This window comes from Camellia sinensis, chromosome 4 (genome assembly GCF_055761805.1).
Source record: "Camellia sinensis isolate YWXY chromosome 4, ASM5576180v1, whole genome shotgun sequence".
In the NCBI taxonomy this organism is placed as follows: domain Eukaryota; kingdom Viridiplantae; phylum Streptophyta; class Magnoliopsida; order Ericales; family Theaceae; genus Camellia; species Camellia sinensis.
This window is the reverse complement of record NC_138964.1, coordinates 14,781,440-14,800,684: the sequence shown is the minus strand read 5'-3', so window position 1 is coordinate 14,800,684 and position 19,245 is coordinate 14,781,440. Positions and strand designations below refer to the sequence as shown.

The window sequence follows — 19,245 nt, the reverse complement described above, 5'->3', positions numbered from 1 at the left end:
AGAGAATAGTAATATGGAGGGAAGTCATTACCTATTGTAGTCTTCTATTTTTGGTAACTTGTATAAATATTAGGTTTTTACATTGTAATCTTTAGTTTTTGAGAATATTACTAAGGTTGTGGCCAATTTTGTGAGATTAGAGTTTCGACCATTGTGTTCTTCTTTCCTCTTTTTTTTTTTTTTTTTTTTTTGGGGGGGGGGGGGGATCAATTCTCTATACATTTCTGATTTTATGATCAGTTAAATTATTGAACGATTTTTTTCAATCAGAAGAGAGGAACCAATGCTATTGAAATACAACATATATAATAAATAAAATAATATATCTGGGTTTCCAACCAAGTGAGTTTGTTTCAATCAGAAGAGAGGAACCAATATCTCAATTCAAAAGAAAGGGACAAAAAAAAGGAACTGTCTAAGCTCACATTGTAGATTATTATCTCCACAACTTCAGCATTTGCATTTGCACTTGCACGTACATGTCTAAGAACAACAAGTCCATAGTCAAAAAAGTAAAAAAAGAATACCTTTGCAGCGACCTTTTTGTTGCCAATTTTAGTGTGTATCATATAAGCATAGTAAATGACAGTTGCCCCCTTAGGCAGATTTTTAATCTATATGCAATGTGAAAGAGACCATTGCGACATCAGGCAGCACAATTTTTGTATTGTGTAGCAATCCATTCTCTTACCTCTTGGTGTAAACACGAAGATACGGCTACCTAAAAGATCTCTGGTGATGGGTTCTTTCTACTAACTCTCTGGAGCCCATATTTCCAACAACTTCCTCTTGCCATTCTCTACATTGCATTGAGCCAGCCAATCTGGAGGGAAGAAAGGACTTCTACCAAAAGTCAGGTTATTTGAAAGAGTATTCGAGGAAGAGTGTTAAACTATCAAAATTTAGCAAGGATAAAGGTAAATTACCCTGAGGGCAATGTTTGCATTAATAATACAAACTATTTTCCCTCTTGAACTTCTACCATCAGGCATTGCATATCCAACCAATTCAGTGACAAAACGTTTCCCGCTATAATGAGCAGCAATGCCTCTCTCAGCTATCACAGATCCCAAAATAAAGATGACCATTGAACTCATATAGTGACAAATAAGAAGGCTTTGACCCAAGACAGTCAACGGAGAATAATTGCATAATTGGGAAAGAATAAAGATTCAGAAGGTGACCTGAACTTCCAGCCGAAACATGCTCTCATAATGAAATGGAGTTTGAAGACTCTGATAACCATTGGGCTTTAAAATATGTAATATAATCTTTCATCTGTTACAGAAAGCAAACCAATATGTCTCGATAAATCAATTATTAATAAAAGCAGCACTAGCCAAGAAATCTGAAAATAGAAAAAGCAAGACACATACAGATCGAGGAATAGGAGTCCAAATTCCATGTAATAGCCGAAGAACATGGTAACGCATCTGCCAAAAGGCACATTTATGAGAAGCTATTGTATACCATAATATTACGAGTCTCTTTAGCAGAAAACTGGGCAATTATTTCACCATGCAAAATCTACCTGCTGTGCAGTACATAAAGGCCCAACTCCAATGCATGGCTTTGGTTTTATAATGATCCGAAGCTGGTAATCCAAACAAATTAAAGTCTGTAATGAAGCAAATAGGTAAGATTATGCCCAATTAACTGTTCGCAAGGATAAAATATTAACACATCTCTTAAATATTTTAAGCTCTGTGACCAGCCTATTCCATCTCAATTTTGTCTTTTATCAATACCATTTTTACAGGAAACCAAAAAATAGAAAAAGGAACCCCCAGATTTTACAATTCCATCTCAATTTTGTCTTCTCTCAAATTTTACAACTTCCTTGTCCAAAATTTTCTTCCAAATTTCACCCCCTCACTAATATTATATATAATACCACAACCTTACATTTATCTTTTCTTATTGGGTTAGTTTCACTTTTATCTCCTAAACCAAATAAAAAAATAAAAATACAACCAATTAGGCCTCAAATCATTTCCCTTTTCAAACCATATTCAAACATAACATTCACGGATTTGAATGCATTTTGAAATCATACATACTAAAAACAGACTTGACTAACTCATGCTCAACAACTAAGGTCTTTTTTCCTCCGGTTAAGATAGGGCTAGTTGGAGTGACCTCAAGTACTTTTGGCCTGTTCATGAATATACCATTACTTCAAGATATCAATAGCATACTTTCTGAAATATGAGGGAACATGAATACATCTGGAATTATACATATATATATATATATATCCATAGTACATATAGAGACAGAAATGAACGAATGAATTTGAACACATACAGGAATTAGCGAAAGAATTGAGGTGAGTAGATGACCTCTGCAATTGCTCTGAGCTTCAATGCCAATTCTCTGTAGAGAAAAAAAAAACACATATAAATCTTAGGTCTTCAAGATTGAGAGATCAAGAGAGAGATTGAGAGACAGAGAGAGAATGAGAAATCTAAAGAGAGAGATCCATAATTGTGAACCACGATGGCAAGCGTGAGAGAGAGGTAGGGCATGTGAGAGAGAGAGAGCTGGAGCAATTGAATAGATTGGGGGAACAAATTTATATATATATATATATATATTAAGAAAAGAAACAAATTGGGAAAAATAAATTAGAAATACAACTAAAACAACGTAGTTTTACATCATTACCTCATTCATATTCCCCACCAATAGCTAACAGAACATAAAGAATCTTCATGTTACTGGTGAAGTGACTCCAGTTTGCATGAAAAGTGCAATGCTATTGAAATAAACTGAGGAACAACTAGCTACTAAGTGAACTCCATTTCAAATTTTATGCAAAAGGCAACTAGAAAATGCTATGAAAGTTGGTTAATCACACCTTTATTCAGTTTCCATTAATGAAAATATTAAATACATTCCCATTTGATAGAGGCTCCTTTTGGCTCAGAAGGATGCACCTTTCGCTGTTTCCTGCTGATCCACACACCTAGAATTGAATGCCTTACAAATCTATTTTACCTTGATATATGCGTGTTCTAAGAATAGCCCAGTTATAATAGTAGTTGTTTTTGTAAAAATTTACTCAAGTGCCTTGATTTTTATGAATATATACCATTAAAAAAATTTAAAAAATCAATTCCAGTGACAAATCAATACACTAACTGGTATGGAATTCATACCCGTAAGGGTTTAGCTCAATTGGTAAGTCTCAACTTTGCCCGATATGTGAGGCTACACATATCCGGGGTTTTACTGGGTCTCACTGAAGGTGGAGTCAAGGGTTCTTGTTATCAAAAAAAGAAAAAAAGAAACTGGTATGGAATTCATAACTTTCTCTGCCAACCACATATCTAAACAAAGAAATATAGGCTCATTTGCACGAGTAGCAGCTCTAGGACTTGAACCAGTGAAGTAATGGCAGTTACTTGTTATGCAATAAATGAGCCTATATCTTTGGGTCATAAGCAGTAATGCAATAATCCTGTAACATAAGCAAAAAAAATTTAATTTTTAGATTTGAAGAAGAAATTAAACATCTTGCGCAATTTAGAAGAAATAAATCCTTCTTTCAAGATTCTGAGCATATCAATTGAGAACACAATACCGCCACTAAGGTTCATAAAACTAAGAAGAAAGCATAGCATTAACTGAAAGAATAGCTAATGAAAACAATTCAATTGCTTTCCTGCCATCTTGACTTCCTACCTCTCTCTCATATATATAAATATACATGTACGTACATTTGTTTTCTTGTCAAATGCTTAATTCTATCTATGACAAATGCCTTACGCAAGTTTAAGATTTACACGCATGAAATATATTAATGAAGCAAACATCTTTAACAAAGCTACGCTAATAGCATGAGTTTAATCTCCCTCATTAACATAGCACATTCCAAGAATAAAGCGATTTAATGAAAAAAGGATTGCCATCAAATGCATAAAATGATTTTCACATGGCATAAATTAAAAGACAAAAAGGAAACAGAAAAGGTATACAACCTTTAGAAGGGTAAAGTACAAATCTACCGTGGCCACTTGAATGACCACCACCACTGCCACCAAGGCAACTGATGCCACCGCCACCACACTCATGTTAAGCTGCACTTGCTCTGCCTCCACTTCTACTCAACTTCAAGTTTACGTTCATCACATGAGCACAAGCACTACCATTAACAAAACAACGCCACCTGAACCACCTAATGCTGGCAGTCCTTCCGACAGCACTACCACCATCAAAGTTGCATGCCTTCTCTACCTTTAAAGAGTGATACACTCTCTACTAGTGATGAAGGACAACTTAGTATAGATTAAAACAAGGAAAATAGGAATAGGCTTTGTAAAATAATGGATTACAAGAGATGCGTTCAGATTATGATGATTAAGGCCAATTTGACAGATTTGAATGAACAGAAATTCAGCAAATAGGAAAAATAAAAGAGAAAAGTACCTTACTCCGTACAGGCCGCTTGAGTTCCACACTCGAGTTAGTAGAAGAATTCAACAAATAGGAAAAAGAAAAAAGAAAAGTACCTAATGCTTTAAACAGGACAAACTTTCATTACAACTCTTAAATCATGTAACAAGGGGCCCATTTCATAGAAACTACAGTACACAGATTCCTAAAAAATTCCTATAACCATGACTTTCTAAACTCCTACAACAGCATACCTAGTACTAGTCAAGGATTTAAAATATATATACATATATATAATAAAATAGAAGTTTCGCAACCAAAAACGTAGCCCTAACTAGTAAAATCACTAAACAGCCATATACTATAACCAATGGATTGTGAAAAAGTCCTTTCTCCTTCTTGTTTTTCCAACATCAACTAGAATGTAGAAACTAACAATATAAGTTGCAAAATCAAACTCTTAAGATTTAGAAAGCAATGGACTTTGAACTCTCAAGACTATCCACCTATTGTAACATACAAACAAAAAAAAAAATTCTTGGATCAGCATTCGAATAATTTTAAATAAGACTTCATATGTCTTTGATCACTCTCTAAAAAACATAAATGACTGCACTATCCGTTGGGTTAAAGATCTCACCCCAGCTTTAAAATTGAAATCTTAAGTCTGAAACTTGAAAGAACACATGGCAATAGATTATTACAAAGAAGAAAAATCAGACATTATCAGATTTTATGTTCTTGGCTGCAAGGTCTAGAAGCACAGATGTGTTTAAAACCTAGCAAACAAATTATCATTGCATCGAGAAATGAAACACTCTAACCAACAAAAGAAAGACATTTTTTTGTCTTTGGGAAACATACCCCCATATCCGAATAAGGACTTAAACCTTACACCTTTTAGCAACAATAGGAGATTCCACACTAAAGCTAACAGATTGTGCCAATGTTCGAACAATACCTAAACTAGTAGATAGTTAATTACATGTCTACAATAGTATACTCGAACAATCATATGACTAAAAATGAAATATAAAGTTCTTGTCAAGGAAAGAAATTCAAGCTATAATCATAACAAAGATATTAACTACACAGGCATAAAAAATACATGTGAAGAAAGAAAGAGATAAAAAGAAACAAGAAAGAAAAAATGAGAAGTAAAAGAAGAGAACCCTATATAGAATGCCAGCATGCTATTTAACATCCCTGACCAATGACTAAGCCCCCAAGACCATGTAGCAATACGTCGATGAAACCTAGCAGTAGTTCATTTAATTACACAAGATCACCTAATAAATGTCTTGGTCAAGTTAATATTCTTTGGCAAGGAAAAGCATTTAGGGACAATAGGGATATAATACATGACTCAAACACAAGGGAGGTGTTTTAGGTTACGTAAATTAGTTCAAGATAGAAAAAAAAAAAAAAAATGTTGACTTCTTGCAAAAATACAGTTATTAGGTTTGGACGGTACCAAAAGTGACCCTAATAAATACTTCAATTGCAAATTTAATGAAGCAAAAGAATATAGGCTCCAAATGTCGTTGAAATTGAATTTTAGGTTTACGATGGTAGTACAATGATTACTACGATTCTATTCATACTTTATGTTTTACTAGTCATTGGCATGAACTATTCAAACAAATCTTATTAAATATGCATAGGAGGAATTAGATTTAATATGAATTTCCATACCAATACTAAATGAAAGATCACACAATACTTTGAAGTAAGCAGAGCAAAAAAGATTTAGAAAACAGTTGACAATCAACCTGGGTATTGTAAGTACAAACACATTCATTTACTAAAACAAAAAGATCTAAACTTGAAAATAAGAAGGAAAAAAAATATACCATCTTAATCGTATGTATGAAAATAATAGGGATGAAAAGGAGTAGAACCAACCTGTGTCATCTAGTGAATCTAACTAAATCTGAGTCAACCAAACATTTTTTTCTTTTCTCTTTTTTTAATAATGTCATCATTGACAACTACTAGAAAGAAACAAGCATATATACTTGGTTGGTTAGAAATATGACGTGTCACAAAAAATAAAGATTGAAAGGAAGTAAAAACAGAATTGATTTTAAATTTGGTACAAACAAAATGAAATATTAAAGTAGAACTGCATTAAGAAAAGAAAAGAAACACACTAGTAACGAAAGAGAAATAGCGGAAGAGAGAGAAGGTACATAGATTACAATTCAAATCTATTACAGCAGATCAACAGCCTTGTAGGCCAAATGCAATCTGATGCTTTGTCAACCTTTGATGTTAGGGGCTCAAGTTTCCTTTTGTCTTCCCAGCCGAAGAAGAAGAAGAAGAAATAAAAGCAATGAAGAGAAGAGGTCTATTGCTTTGTCATTTCTACAAAGCAAGTACATGACTGAGATTCTAAGGAAAAAATACAGGAAAAGGGAAGTGCATCAATGATTTGTTGCCAAAGAAATGCAGGTTATTGGCAATAAACAGCTTCATTTCTGAGAAACAAGAACAGAATTATAAATTCAAACAATATTCACGATGAACATATACTAACAAATCTTACGTTGACATGACGTCATTTCTACATTTCTATCCTGAGACCCTTTAAGAGGAAACACAAAGCATCCTAAACCCTATTATTCAAGTTCAACTTGTTTAACTTCATTAATACATTAAATCTTCTTTCTGAATATTATCCAACCATGTTTTTTAATATATTTCATTCACTCATCATTACTTTGGCACCCACCGATAGTAAAGATAATGTAGGTTTTTGATTGGTCACAGCCTTTGCAAATGCATCATCATTTCATCACCGCACCAAAGTTTTGAATTACGTTCTTACTTAGAAACTCAATAAGCTCAAACAGGAAGTAAAATCAATCATATTAGAAATTACACATCGTTGATGTTACAAAACTATTTAATTGCAAAAGCCATATATAAATTTAATCGAACAGGAAATAAAATCAATTAAACATATCATAAATGACACATCCTTGATATTAAAAACCATTTCATTGCAAAAGGCATAAATAAGCTTACAACTGTTGAAATTATTACACCAAGAGAGGGGAAAAAACATTCTTAACTAGAAGGAAGAAAAAACTAGAAAGGAAACAAATGAAACATTGAAATGGAGACGACACCAATTATTTTCCAAAGAAATGCCATCAAACATTAAATATGGTTTCCATGCATGGATGGATGAAAGCTGATGGACACACTTGTATATTCTCAATATCAAGAGGACGCAGCTTCAAATTGCAAACCTTCCTAAAACTTCTATCCTTGAAGTTATAGGATATGACTTGACAAGATAGGTAGAAGATCAAGCATAAATCCCCTTCAACTTCTCCTCCAAGGAAGCAAAGCACTTCGACTTCATACGTTATCCCTGGAAAAGTCAATGCACCCATCTCAAGGTCAACACGATATTTCACAAACCAGTGAGAATAGTCGCTCTCCAACCCCCACACATCAAACTGATTACCCCAATTTTGAATAGATTCAATGAACAGTAGATAACCTCCAGACTCCCCAAAATAGGCTGGGGAATTTGTGAGACTATATGGCATCGGGAATGGGAAGGATTCATTTCGATTAATATCATAAGCTATTGATGTTTCTGAGTGGCGACGAAGCCAATGGATTTTACCATCAGAGAATACACCATTTGCAATTATCATATCCGATGGGTAAATAATGGGTACAGAAATCACCCAAGTTTGAGTTTCGGACGAATATACAGCAATTCGGTATTCAGGGCTGAGGTCTCTTCTGGAAATGAGAGCAATTATTTTGTAATGAAGTGAAAGAGAGGGGTCAAATGCTAAGTTGATGGAAACTATGTGGTCGTAGAGACCCCCGTCAACAGGCCTAGGAATGGTGGAATATTGGTGGGTGGTAGGGTTGAGAACATAGCAACGGCTGTGATTACAACAATCCAAACCGGGCCAAGAGGAACTGCAGAGCAATAAGCCATTACAGGACTTGGAAATAATGACAAGGTCGCGGTCATCGAAGAAATCGAGATATAGAGGAGCAATTGAACGGTTGTGTTTAACAAGACCATTGAGAGATACATGGTTGAATTTGATATTGTGAGAAAAGCGAGAATACCTTCGTAAGAAGAAAGAGGAAGGAGATTTCGGAGGAATCCAGCGTTGAAGAACGTAAGGATCCGAAATGAGAAAGCACCATCTCTTGGATACGGTCTTGAATCGGAATAGAGGTTTCGCCGGTAGGCGTATGAGGATCCGGCTGAGCAGATCGTCGTCTCCGATCACTTTTTCGGCGGCGGTGAGAGTGAGGGTGGCGGTGGTGTTTACAGAAAGACGGCGACGTTGGCGGCGTTGGACTGAGGAGGACGCCATGGCGGCGGAGGCGGTGGTGGAGGAGGTCGATCGGGAGGTGAGGCAAGGGAGAGGGAGAGGGAGAGGGAGAGGGAGAGGAGTAGGGTTAGGGTTAGGGGTGGGGAAGAAGAAGAAATAGGAAGAGTGGAGAAGGAGGGATTATACATAGCGAAGAAGAGAGCTTGGTGAGTATTCTCCAATCTGGCAAATTGCAATGCAAACTCCCACTCAGCTCTCACCCCAGCTCTGATACATACATTTTTGCTTCTTTGCTAAGAGTCGTTAGCCTTTCCCTCCCCGTTTGAATTGGCTGATTTGAAAAAAATAAAAATAAAAATAAAAAATTAATAATAGTAATACACCAAGGATCCTCTAGAGTATTTTTTTCTTAAAGTTTCTTAAAGTGGTGTATTGTGTGGTTGAGATTTAATGCTAAAAAATTGATGTGACTTGTCATTAAATCTCAACCACACAACTCTAGAAAACTTTAAGAAAAAAAAAACTCTAGAGGATTCTTGCTCATAATAATAATTGAGTAACGCTATATAAAAAAAAAATTCTGGTTTGTTACAAATTTTTTACTTCAAAATAAAATATCATTAAAAATGATTTTATTCACAACAATAATATTGTCACATCATTCTAATTAAGTTTTTTATATGTGTTTATACTAGAGTCCGGATCCTCGGCCGCACAATCCTACAGCCATCCATGCGGCACCTCCAAAACGACTCATTTTGGGGGAAATTTCAATTTAAAAAAAAAACAGAACAGAACAGAACAGAAACGAAACGAAGAAAAGAGAGAGAGGAGAAGAAGGAAGGAAGATGGGTTTGATCGATCGATCGATGTATATGCATTGAAGATGTAATTGATCCTGATGTTGCAGAAACAAAGAAAGCCATGGATCGTGAGGGTGGGTTTGATTTTGGCCCCCCTCCGTCCTCTCTCTTCTTCCCCTCTGTTTCTGGGTTTGATTTCACCTTCACGCCACCTAGTGAGTTTTCATACCGACAAACATGTTGGTAGTAACTTGGAAGCATCTTAATAAGCACCTGAACACAGATTTAATAAACCCAATAATTAATCAATCACAATGATAACATAAATTAAAAAAAACACTTTTTTTTTTTTGAATAAAAAACCCAACAAACCCACAAACCCAATCAATAATTTACCTAATACCCAGTTGGAGATTCAGCATCAAATCATAATTCTTATGTCCTTTCGATATCGTCTGCCCTGGTTTCTTCACCTCACCATTCAAACAACAGGGACTCCTCTGAAACTTCCTAATCCCATGACAATCAAACCCAGTACCATCCCTATAAAACAACGAAGCCTCTACATTATCGATAATATCACAAGTAATATCCCCAGCTTCCCCTTCCGATTCCCAAATACAAATCCTCGGAAAATCCCTCTCATTCAAGCTCCCCCTCGACCCATCCACCGATGATCTCTTCTTCGCCATTCCACAGTTCTTATCCACCATCAATGGCGCAGAAATCTTGTGACTGAAACTCAAGTTCTGCTTCTGATCTTTGTTTCCAAGATAGAAAGTCCCATTGAGAATCTGTAATGGGTAGTCCTGTTGGCGTAGCGTTTTTGGCCGTACCCATGTTTCCAATCGGCGGACCAAGACCCCCTGTTGGTGTCTCCATCAGATCCGATGAAGGTTCCAAAACCTTCCATACGACCCGACTTGAATTCACCTTGCTCTGGTTTCTGTTCCGTTTTTTTTTTTTTTTTTAATTGAAATTTCCCCCAAAACGACGTCGTTTTGGGGGTGCCGCAGGGATGGCAGCGGCTGAGGATCCGGACTCTTTTATACTAAGGCCTGGTTTGGGACATCCAAAAAAATTCAAAAAGTCAAAAAGTTACTAAAAAAATTTAAAAGCTATCACTATTCACAAAAAAAAAAATTAATTTTACACACAATTTATTACAACTCAGTCTAACATCCCACAGATTGTTGCTAAGTTTTTTGAAAAAATTGCATAGGTGGGGTGTATAAACAACACAGTGTTGTTCGCCCAGTGGGGGCCCATCACTGGTCCCGTTTTGATAATCTGAACCGTTCAATGTGTAGAACTCATCGAATACTATATGTTTATAAAAAATCACGTTGATCGGGTATCGTTAACTACATGATCAAATCAGTTTGTATAAAAAAATTGATAGTGTTATAGTTAACGGTTGAAAAAAAAAACTAATCCGATCAGATAGCTATCGACATCCGATCAACGTGATTTTTTGCAAACATATAATACTCGATGATTTCTACACATTGAACGATTTAGATTATCAAAATGGGACCCGTGATGGCCCCCATGGGCCGACCAGCACCGTCCAATATAATACCCGAAAAGTAGGCAATCATTTTTTGTCATCAATTCACTATGTCCAAAGGGTACGGTCGTACTGCCTACTATCCTTATCTTCTCCTACACACTAATTTATACAATTTTTTAATACACATTTTTTCGTAAAAAGTCAAAAAGTTAACCCAAACAACCATCTTTTTTTTCTCAATTTTTTAGTTCAAAAAGTCAAAAAGTGCACTTATTTAGGACACCCCAAACAACTCCTAAATACTTATTAACACTGTCACATCATTCTTATTAAGATGATTTCATTCACAATAACAACATTGTTGCATTATTCATATCTATCTATCTATCTATATCATCTCTTCATCAACTTCACCAGCATCACCATTCGAACCACTTATTTCACCGCCACCGAAGTCCATTACTGTCACCATGAGCATCACTATCACCACCACCTTATAACATCAAACCCAACTCCTTCACAACCAAGTTCCATTACCACTACCATCAAGCTCAACGACCATTCTCACCGCGAGCTCCATCACCATCATCGAACCACCACCACTACCATCACCAGCTCCGTTACCACCTAGAACCATGTTCCACATCATGTTATAAGTGAATAAAAAGGAGGAGAATGAGGAGGAAGATGGAGGAGTAAGAAACAAATGATGAATGTTTTAGAATTTTTGAAGTTAATTTTCAAACAAATTTCGCCATACGCAAAGAAATGAGAATGCAAGGTAGTGTAGGATGAAGTAGGAAGTGATGTGAAGAGAATGGCGAAAGAATAAAGTAGAATTGTCAAGAATCAAGAAACATATGAAGTCCGAAAGATGGCTAAAAAAAAAGTTAGAAATGAGAAGAAAAGTCTTATTTTTTTTTATCAATTTTGGGAGCTCCGACGGCATACAAAAAGAGAAAGAATGAGACGTGTGAGAGGTAATACGAAAACTAGGCTGTGAGATGAATCTAACGACGTAAAAATGAGGTGAAACGAAATTATAACGAAGGAGATAAAAGGGCTTAAAGCAGTGGTTGGTAGTAGTGGTTTGCTGGTAGGAAAAGGTTGATCTGCATCTTTCTTTTGAAATTTGGGGCCCAAATGTAACTTTTTTTAACTTTTTCCGTTTCAAATGTAACGGCAAGGGCAAAATTGATACAATTTCAAAAATTTTAGGGATAAAATTGAAATTATTCGAAGTCTGTGGTGTAATTGAAAATTGAGACAAAGTATAATGGTAAAAATGAAATTTTCTCAAATAATATATATATATATATATTAGAGTGTTGTTATTAGCACCCCATCAATTATTTTAGACCTTTTATATTTTAGCTTTTTTTTATTACAACAATAATCTCAAATAAAATTATTAAAAGGGACATCAATAATTTTAGGACACCCCATCTCACAATTAAGCTCATACATCTATTACATCATGAGTTAAGGTTTATGAGAGCATCCACTTCCATCACCACCCATCCATCTTCTCCAAATCCTACCTTCAAAATCTACTCACCCTCAATACCTTGAAAACCCTTTGGAGCAATATTTCGGCAGTAACGGTGGCAACTATTTGATTACCTACACTTCTCCAATAATGACAATGAGTGAAAGTTTTTTCAATAACCACAACTGCATAAGACGAGAGGAGTACAACAATAAAAACTTAGAGGAGGTTCATAACTTTGATAGTGTTCATAACTAAGAGAAGATTAGCCTTGTAAGGGTAAATTTCTTGAAAAAAAAGGCAAAAATAATAAAAAAATGTTTATCATTTTTTCAAGATTGAACTCCAAAACATATGACCAAAATTCGGGAACATAGGCTCGAATATTGTTCATTTGTTCGGGGAACAGGTAACTGAACATTTTTTATTTGTTTGGAAACAGATAATCGAAACTTGTAGAGATAGCAGAACCCAGAAAAATGGAATTTTGAATCAACAATGAAAAATCCTAAATTTATTTTCTCAGGTCATGAATAAGTATGTGGAGATGAAATAATAATCACCTTCATAGATTTTGTTAAGGTTTTTGCGAGAGAAGCTTTTTGGGATGTGGGGGTGTGCATTCAATGTGTGAAATATTTGCACAAGGATAATTTTGGTATTATTTGGGGGGATAAAAAAAATTTAAGGGTTTTAAAATTTATAAATAGGACTCCAAAGAAATGGGGGGTTCAAAATAATTGATAGGATGCTAATAGCAGCACTTATATTTTATTGACTTTTTTTGTTTTGTATGGCAAATATTTTAATGAGTTAATAGGCTTGTTTCTTAGCATTGCTTATAGATTATAGTACGAGATTTTTCTCTAGTTCAAATTGGATTAAAGAATTTTTTAGGCCTCTATGGGCCCACCACAACGCACGCATTGATAATATGAACTACTCAATGCATAGAGATCGTCAAGTGCTTCATCCTTGAAAAAATTACGTTGATCGGATATCGATAGCTATTTGATCAGATCAAATTTGTATCAATAGTAAGTACGCTTTTTAAAATAAGTTGTTGATACATATGTGATCTGACCAAGTGTCTATCGATATTCGCTTAACGTGATTTTTTGCAAGAATGAAGTACTCGACGAGCCCTACATATTAAATGGTTCAAATCATCGGTACGGATTCCGTGGTAAGGCCATGGAAGCCCAACAACACTCTCCAATTAAAAAAACCTAACTGGAGAGATCCCTTACCCTTAAAAAAAAAATCATTGAAAGAAAAGAAGCAATCAATGCGTTTACTATTTTGATGCAAGTGTAATCAATGCTCGTGTCTAAAGAATTGTTGAATGAGCCTTTCAATTACTCCTATTACTTTCTTTTAGTGTTTTTGTAGGTCATGTGAAGTGAAATACATATAAAGATATAAAATTTTGGGTCTTCCTTATTATGTGGCCCAATTTAATAGCTTGCCTTGGGTTGGCCTCACTTTGTAGCAAATGAATTTTTGAAAATAATACCTTATTTATAAAGATAAATCAAAAATAATATTCTAAAATACATCAATGCTTAAAAAATCAATTCTAGTGACAACACAATACACAAACTAGTATGAAAATTATGTCCGATCATTGCTTGTTTATTGCTTAGCTTCTTTTTTTTTTTTTTTTCCTTGAAAAAATTGGCCAACAGTCCTAGATTTTTGTGGCGAAGTTACGTTTTGATTTTTTGTTGATTATAAGGACACGTGGATGCTACTTTTTGGTTTGTGTTTGCACACTATCTTCTCAGTATACACCATTTTTTAATTTTTACAGTTGCAATTGTATCCCTCAATCAAATTTTGAAATATCCAAATTACCCTCATCTTTCTTCTTGAAAATTTGACAAAACCAAACCGACTTGTCATTTCGGTATGTTTTTCAAAACATAATATTTGTTTCAATTTTGAAAAATTTTACACTGATACAAATCGAACCCACTGAAATACTATATTTTAATTTTTTGACATTAGAAGATAAATGACTAATACAATAATAATAATGGTGTGGGACCTACACCACTTGGGACCCACATCCATGCAATTATTGTGTACAATATTTGTTAATTCATTTAGAGTCTCTGTCATTTTTTATAATTATTTCATAGGGAAATTCTATTATTCACACCCTTTAAAAGGAATGTATCATATACATTCCTAATTATGTTATTTTCATTTTTAGTTATGACAAATTTTCTTCTTTAATATTGACAATATTTTAGTTATGACTCTTGAGTTCTTTGGTTATGCCGCATAAGGTGTTTGGTTATAACTTCTTTTTTTTTTTTTTAATTATGTCTCAGAAAGTATGGAGTTGTGTCATTTTCTTCTTTAGTTATAAGGTGTATATGATACACATCCTTTAAGAAGTGTGTATTGTAGTCTTACCCTTTTTCATATTTTTTTTAGATAGGATTAAAAAAAAATTAAATTAAAAGAAAAAAGAAAAAAAAATGGAATGCTAGATATTCCCCTAGTAAACAAATGACACATCAAAAAATACTCAAGTTCGAGTTTTCGACAAATATATGGCGATTCAACAATCAAGATTGTGCCATTTTCTGGAACGGCCAACATATAGTGAAGTAAAACAGACGACTCAAATGCCAAGTTGATGAAAATTATGAAATTTCAATTTTTGTTTGGGAAGAGCTTTGCCTGGCTTTTTGGCTAATTTAGCTTGGCTAATTTAGCTTGGCTAAATTAGCTCCGCTTGAGAATTTCTGTTTTTTTTTTTTTTTTTGGTTTTTTTTGGTTTAAATGTGATAGTTGTAAGAGAAAAAAATGAAATGATTATAATTTGGATGTGACATTTTGCCTAATTGACTAAATTAACCTATTTTTGTCTCTTTGTGCCTCTTTAATCACTTTAGCTCTTGCCAAATGAGGCCTCAGTCATCTCCATTGCAAGGCCTAGGAATGGTAGAAAATTTATTGGTGGTAGAGTTAAGAACATTATAATGAGTGTGCTAGAATTCATACTAAAATCAAGAGAAATAGCAAAGCAACAAGCCCTTATAGGAGTGGGAAATTTTGGCACCGTTGAAGTCATCGAAGAAATTGAGAGAAAGACGAGCACTTGAACACTTGTTCTTGTTCACAAAACCATCAAGAGGTATGTTGTTGAACTTGATATTGTGGAAAAAGGGTGACAAACAGGTGTATGTTCCTTTTTAAATTAAAAAAGAAGACAAATGAGGCTATTTATGCAATTTTTAAGTTAAAAATGAGATATTTGACCAAAATAAAAAATAGGGACAAATATTTGTGCATTATATGTGCACTATCTATGCGCATTATTTGTGCACTATCTGTGTATTTTTTTCATGCCAATAAGTTTAACCAATCGTGAAGAACATAAGGATCCGAAATGAGAGAGCACCATCTCTTCAATACAACCTTGGATCCGATGAGAGGCTTCGGTGGTAGCTATATGAGGATTTGTTTGAGCAGATTGTCGTCTCCAATGACCTTTTTAGTGGAAATAAAGTAAGGTTATTGTTTATAGAGAGGCGGCGGCGAGAGGAAGGTGTTCTGGAGGAGGAACGGCGGAGGCGGTGGTGATGGTGGTGGAAGTCGATTAGAAGTTGCGGCTAGGGTTATGAAGAGAGCTAGGGTTAAGGCTGGTGATGGTAGAGAAAAAGATATAGTGGAGAAGGACAGGTGGTATAAGAGAATAAGAGAGTTTCGTAAGGATTCTTCAATTTGGAAAATGGCAAGCAAATGCTTTCCCTCTCACTCAGACTTAGCTCAGCTATGATACATACATTTTTGTTTCATTATTAAGAGACGTTGCTATTCCCTTTTCTCTCCGTTTGAATTGGGTGATTTGAAAAGAAAATAATAATAATAATAATAATAATAATAATAATAATAATAATAATAATAAATGTTATTTATTTATTTATATCACTCGTTTAGATAATTAAAGAGGAGATAGATAAATAAATAGTTGTAGCTAAAATTTTCATCATTTTTGCAATTATTTTTTAACGTTTCATCTTTTTATAATCAATTTTGAATTGATTTCCTAATTGGTGGATTAGTGTATGTATACTTTGTTCCGTTTTTTAAATTAAAAAAATGGAGATATGTGGGTCTATTTTTGCACTTTTAAGTTAGATTGAAGATATTTGACCAAATTAAAAAATAGGGACAGATATTTGTGCATTATATGTGCACTATCTATGTATTTTTGTCATCCCAATTGCGAGGCCCGAGAATGATGAAACATTCCGTGGTAGTTGTAAAAAATGTCATTATAATCCAAACTGAAGTAAAAGGAAAGCAGAGCAACAAGCCATTATAGGACTAGATACTTTTTATACCATTGGGGTCATTGACAAAATTGAGGCATCGTTTGTAAACTATACATTTTAGTCAAAAAGTCACTATAAGTTGTCACATCATTCTCTCTACTTTTTTATATATCTTTTTATAAAAAATAAAAAAAATTACTAAAATAGCCTATTCCCAAACGAGGTCTGAGTAATCAAAGAGCTTTTGAAGAATTTTGATTATTTTCAAAACCATTGTTTAAGATGAGAGATATGTAATTGAACTTGATTATGTTGGAAGAGGGTGAGTTGTACTTGAGAAGGAAGAAGGATGAAGCAAATTTTGGGTGGTTCCAATCGAAAAGGACACGAGGATTGGATATGAGAGTGAGTAGTCCTACATATACAAGCTTGAATTGAAAAAATGGCTTTACAGGAAATCGAAGGTTCTATATAGATGATTTGTATAAATGTATATAATATACAGGAAACGCACTACTTCAGTTCCAATTATCTTCTTTCTAGCAAATGGCAATGCTCACCTTTCAACTCAGGTCTAAAATATATGTGTGCTTAATTTTTAAAATTGCAGGTATCACTTTCCTCCTTCCTTAAACTACCCAAAATCACTACTTTACTTCTCAACTGTTTTTTTCTTGGAAAATTGGCCCAGCTAAATTGTTTTTGTGGTTTCATGTTTTGAATTTTTTTTTTCCTGATTATAAAAACCAACAATGCCAGTTGTACAGAAATAGAACACACAAACATATTGTGTCGCTAAGATTTTTTTAAGTATGATTCACACTACAATTAGAATGAATTTCAACTATATATACATTTTCTATTTACTTTTCTGGTGTCACGTTTTTGTGCATTTTGCACTATGCGAATGCAAATTTAAGTTGGTAAATCTAAACATGGATGGCATGAATAATATGACGTATTTGTCTTTTTATGTGTATTGTGTGGAAAATAAATAAATAAATAAACGCTATGACTGTAACTATATATTTATGTTTTTAATAAAATTGATAATTTTGAATTCTTCTTTTCAAGATCTTTAAAACAATATTTCCATTTTCAAAATATATGCTAGGATCATTCTCAATTTTCAAAATATAGAGCCATAATGAGTCTCTACTTTAATTTAACAAAAAACCTCATTATCAATATAAGCCCATAAGCCTTTAGTGTCTCAATTTTTATTTACTTATAGTAGCAAGTGTTAGCGTGAATTATGAGATTTGTATAATTGTATTATTTGATTTTATTCTTTTTCCATATTTAGTCTATTCCTTATTTAGCGTGACAATCCTCACCACTGATTAGTGTTAATCTATGATTAAGCATGTTAAGTGACTGATTGACTAAAATTCTGACTAATTGATTGAGTATATTAGGTTAAATGCATTTCTATCTGTTCGACTGTTAATTGATTTGTTCATGTGTCATGTTTTAAACTACAAATTGAAGGCCTTATCGGCGGCCAAATCCAAAACTGATTAGTGTTTTATATTAATTGGAATTTATGTGATTTTATGGTATGTTGAATTGAAATTTGATTTGGTATGATTAAATTAGATTAATGAAGTTAAAATGCATCAACTTGAGTTATTTACCAAAATGCCACTTAGTGGACTTTCATGAGCCTTTTATTGATTTGTACATGTTAGCATTATCATCACATTTCCTCAGCCATTTGAGAGCAAAACCGACTAGAGAGAGAGAGATAGGAGATAGTTTGAGTTCATCAAGAATTGCTTGGAATTTAGAGGAATTGAAGTGTAGATTGCAAATTGAGCTTGTATATCTTGAATTCAAGACCTAAGGTAGGACATTTACCTTCTTGTTCATATTTTGGGTTGGTTCTTGCATGGTTTAGAGGATTGTTGGAGTTTAGAGCCAAGTTATGGCTTAAATTGTTAAATTGAAGCTTGAATCATGTATGCATGTACACATTCTTGCATTTTGAAGTTGATTTTCATGAAATCTTGCATGCAAGTTTGCATTCTTGTTCTAGTCCATGAGTTCATCATGGTTTTGAGTTTAATCTTGCTTTGGATCATGTTTTGAGGCATTAGAATTCACTAGAATTCATGCATGTCATATGTTCTTCATGTTCATGAAAACTTCTTTGAAATTGTGTTTAATTGAACTATCTATGGGCTTTGATTTCTCAAATTGATCTTTGAAAGATTTCATATTATGAGTTTACAAGTGTTTTCCAGCAAATTAGCCCAAAAGGATCGAATTTAATGCTTTAAAGTTGAGTTTTGAGCTTGAGGTTCAAATCTGGAAATTCTAGATTTTGGACTTACGCTCGAGCGGGGAACTCCATACTCGAGCATACACACTGAGTTCATGCAGTCCGCTCGAGCGGGGAAAATGACGCTCGCTCGAGCGGGAAATG

At 34.1% G+C, this 19,245-nt stretch overlaps 2 protein-coding genes across 4 annotated transcripts; both read right to left on the bottom strand.

Annotated features, from left to right (window-relative positions):
- Nucleotides 1–304: 304 nt before the first annotated feature.
- LOC114264122 (uncharacterized) lies at nucleotides 305–7,239 on the bottom strand. 3 transcript variants are annotated; one of them, XM_082924286.1, is made up of 7 exons: nucleotides 3,984–7,239; nucleotides 2,308–2,376; nucleotides 1,532–1,618; nucleotides 1,377–1,433; nucleotides 1,185–1,278; nucleotides 927–1,057; nucleotides 305–823 (listed from the first exon to the last, which is right to left on the bottom strand). In XM_082924286.1, exons 1-5 carry the CDS (start codon nucleotides 4,074–4,076, stop codon nucleotides 1,210–1,212), a joined length of 375 nt encoding a protein of 124 aa, XP_082780412.1. In that variant the 5' UTR covers nucleotides 4,077–7,239; the 3' UTR covers nucleotides 305–823; nucleotides 927–1,057; nucleotides 1,185–1,209. The 3 variants fall into 3 exon arrangements, with proteins under 3 accessions (XP_082780412.1, XP_082780411.1, XP_082780414.1); XM_082924285.1 differs by having other exon boundaries at nucleotides 927–1,278; XM_082924288.1 differs by having other exon boundaries at nucleotides 927–1,278; nucleotides 1,532–1,594.
- A 317-nt stretch (nucleotides 7,240–7,556) lies between these two features.
- On the bottom strand, nucleotides 7,557–8,759 carry LOC114264108 (F-box protein At5g07610-like). The gene has a single exon (XM_028204715.2). The coding sequence runs from the start codon at nucleotides 8,757–8,759 to the stop codon at nucleotides 7,557–7,559; it is 1,203 nt and encodes a 400-aa protein (XP_028060516.2).
- Nucleotides 8,760–19,245: the final 10,486 nt, after the last annotated feature.

Coding starts and splice junctions, on each gene's coding strand:
- LOC114264122 (XM_082924285.1), bottom strand. CDS start 4,076: ATGAGTGTGGTGGCGGTGGCATCAGTTGCCTTGGTGGCAGTGGTGGTG. Junction 2,377..3,983: donor TGTACTTTACCCTTCTAAAG/GTTGTATACCTT, acceptor TTTTCTCTACAG/AGAATTGGCATTGAAGCTCA. Junction 1,434..1,531: donor CTTTATGTACTGCACAGCAG/GTAGATTTTGCA, acceptor GCCTTTTGGCAG/ATGCGTTACCATGTTCTTCG.
- LOC114264108 (XM_028204715.2), bottom strand. CDS start 8,759: ATGGCGTCCTCCTCAGTCCAACGCCGCCAACGTCGCCGTCTTTCTGTA.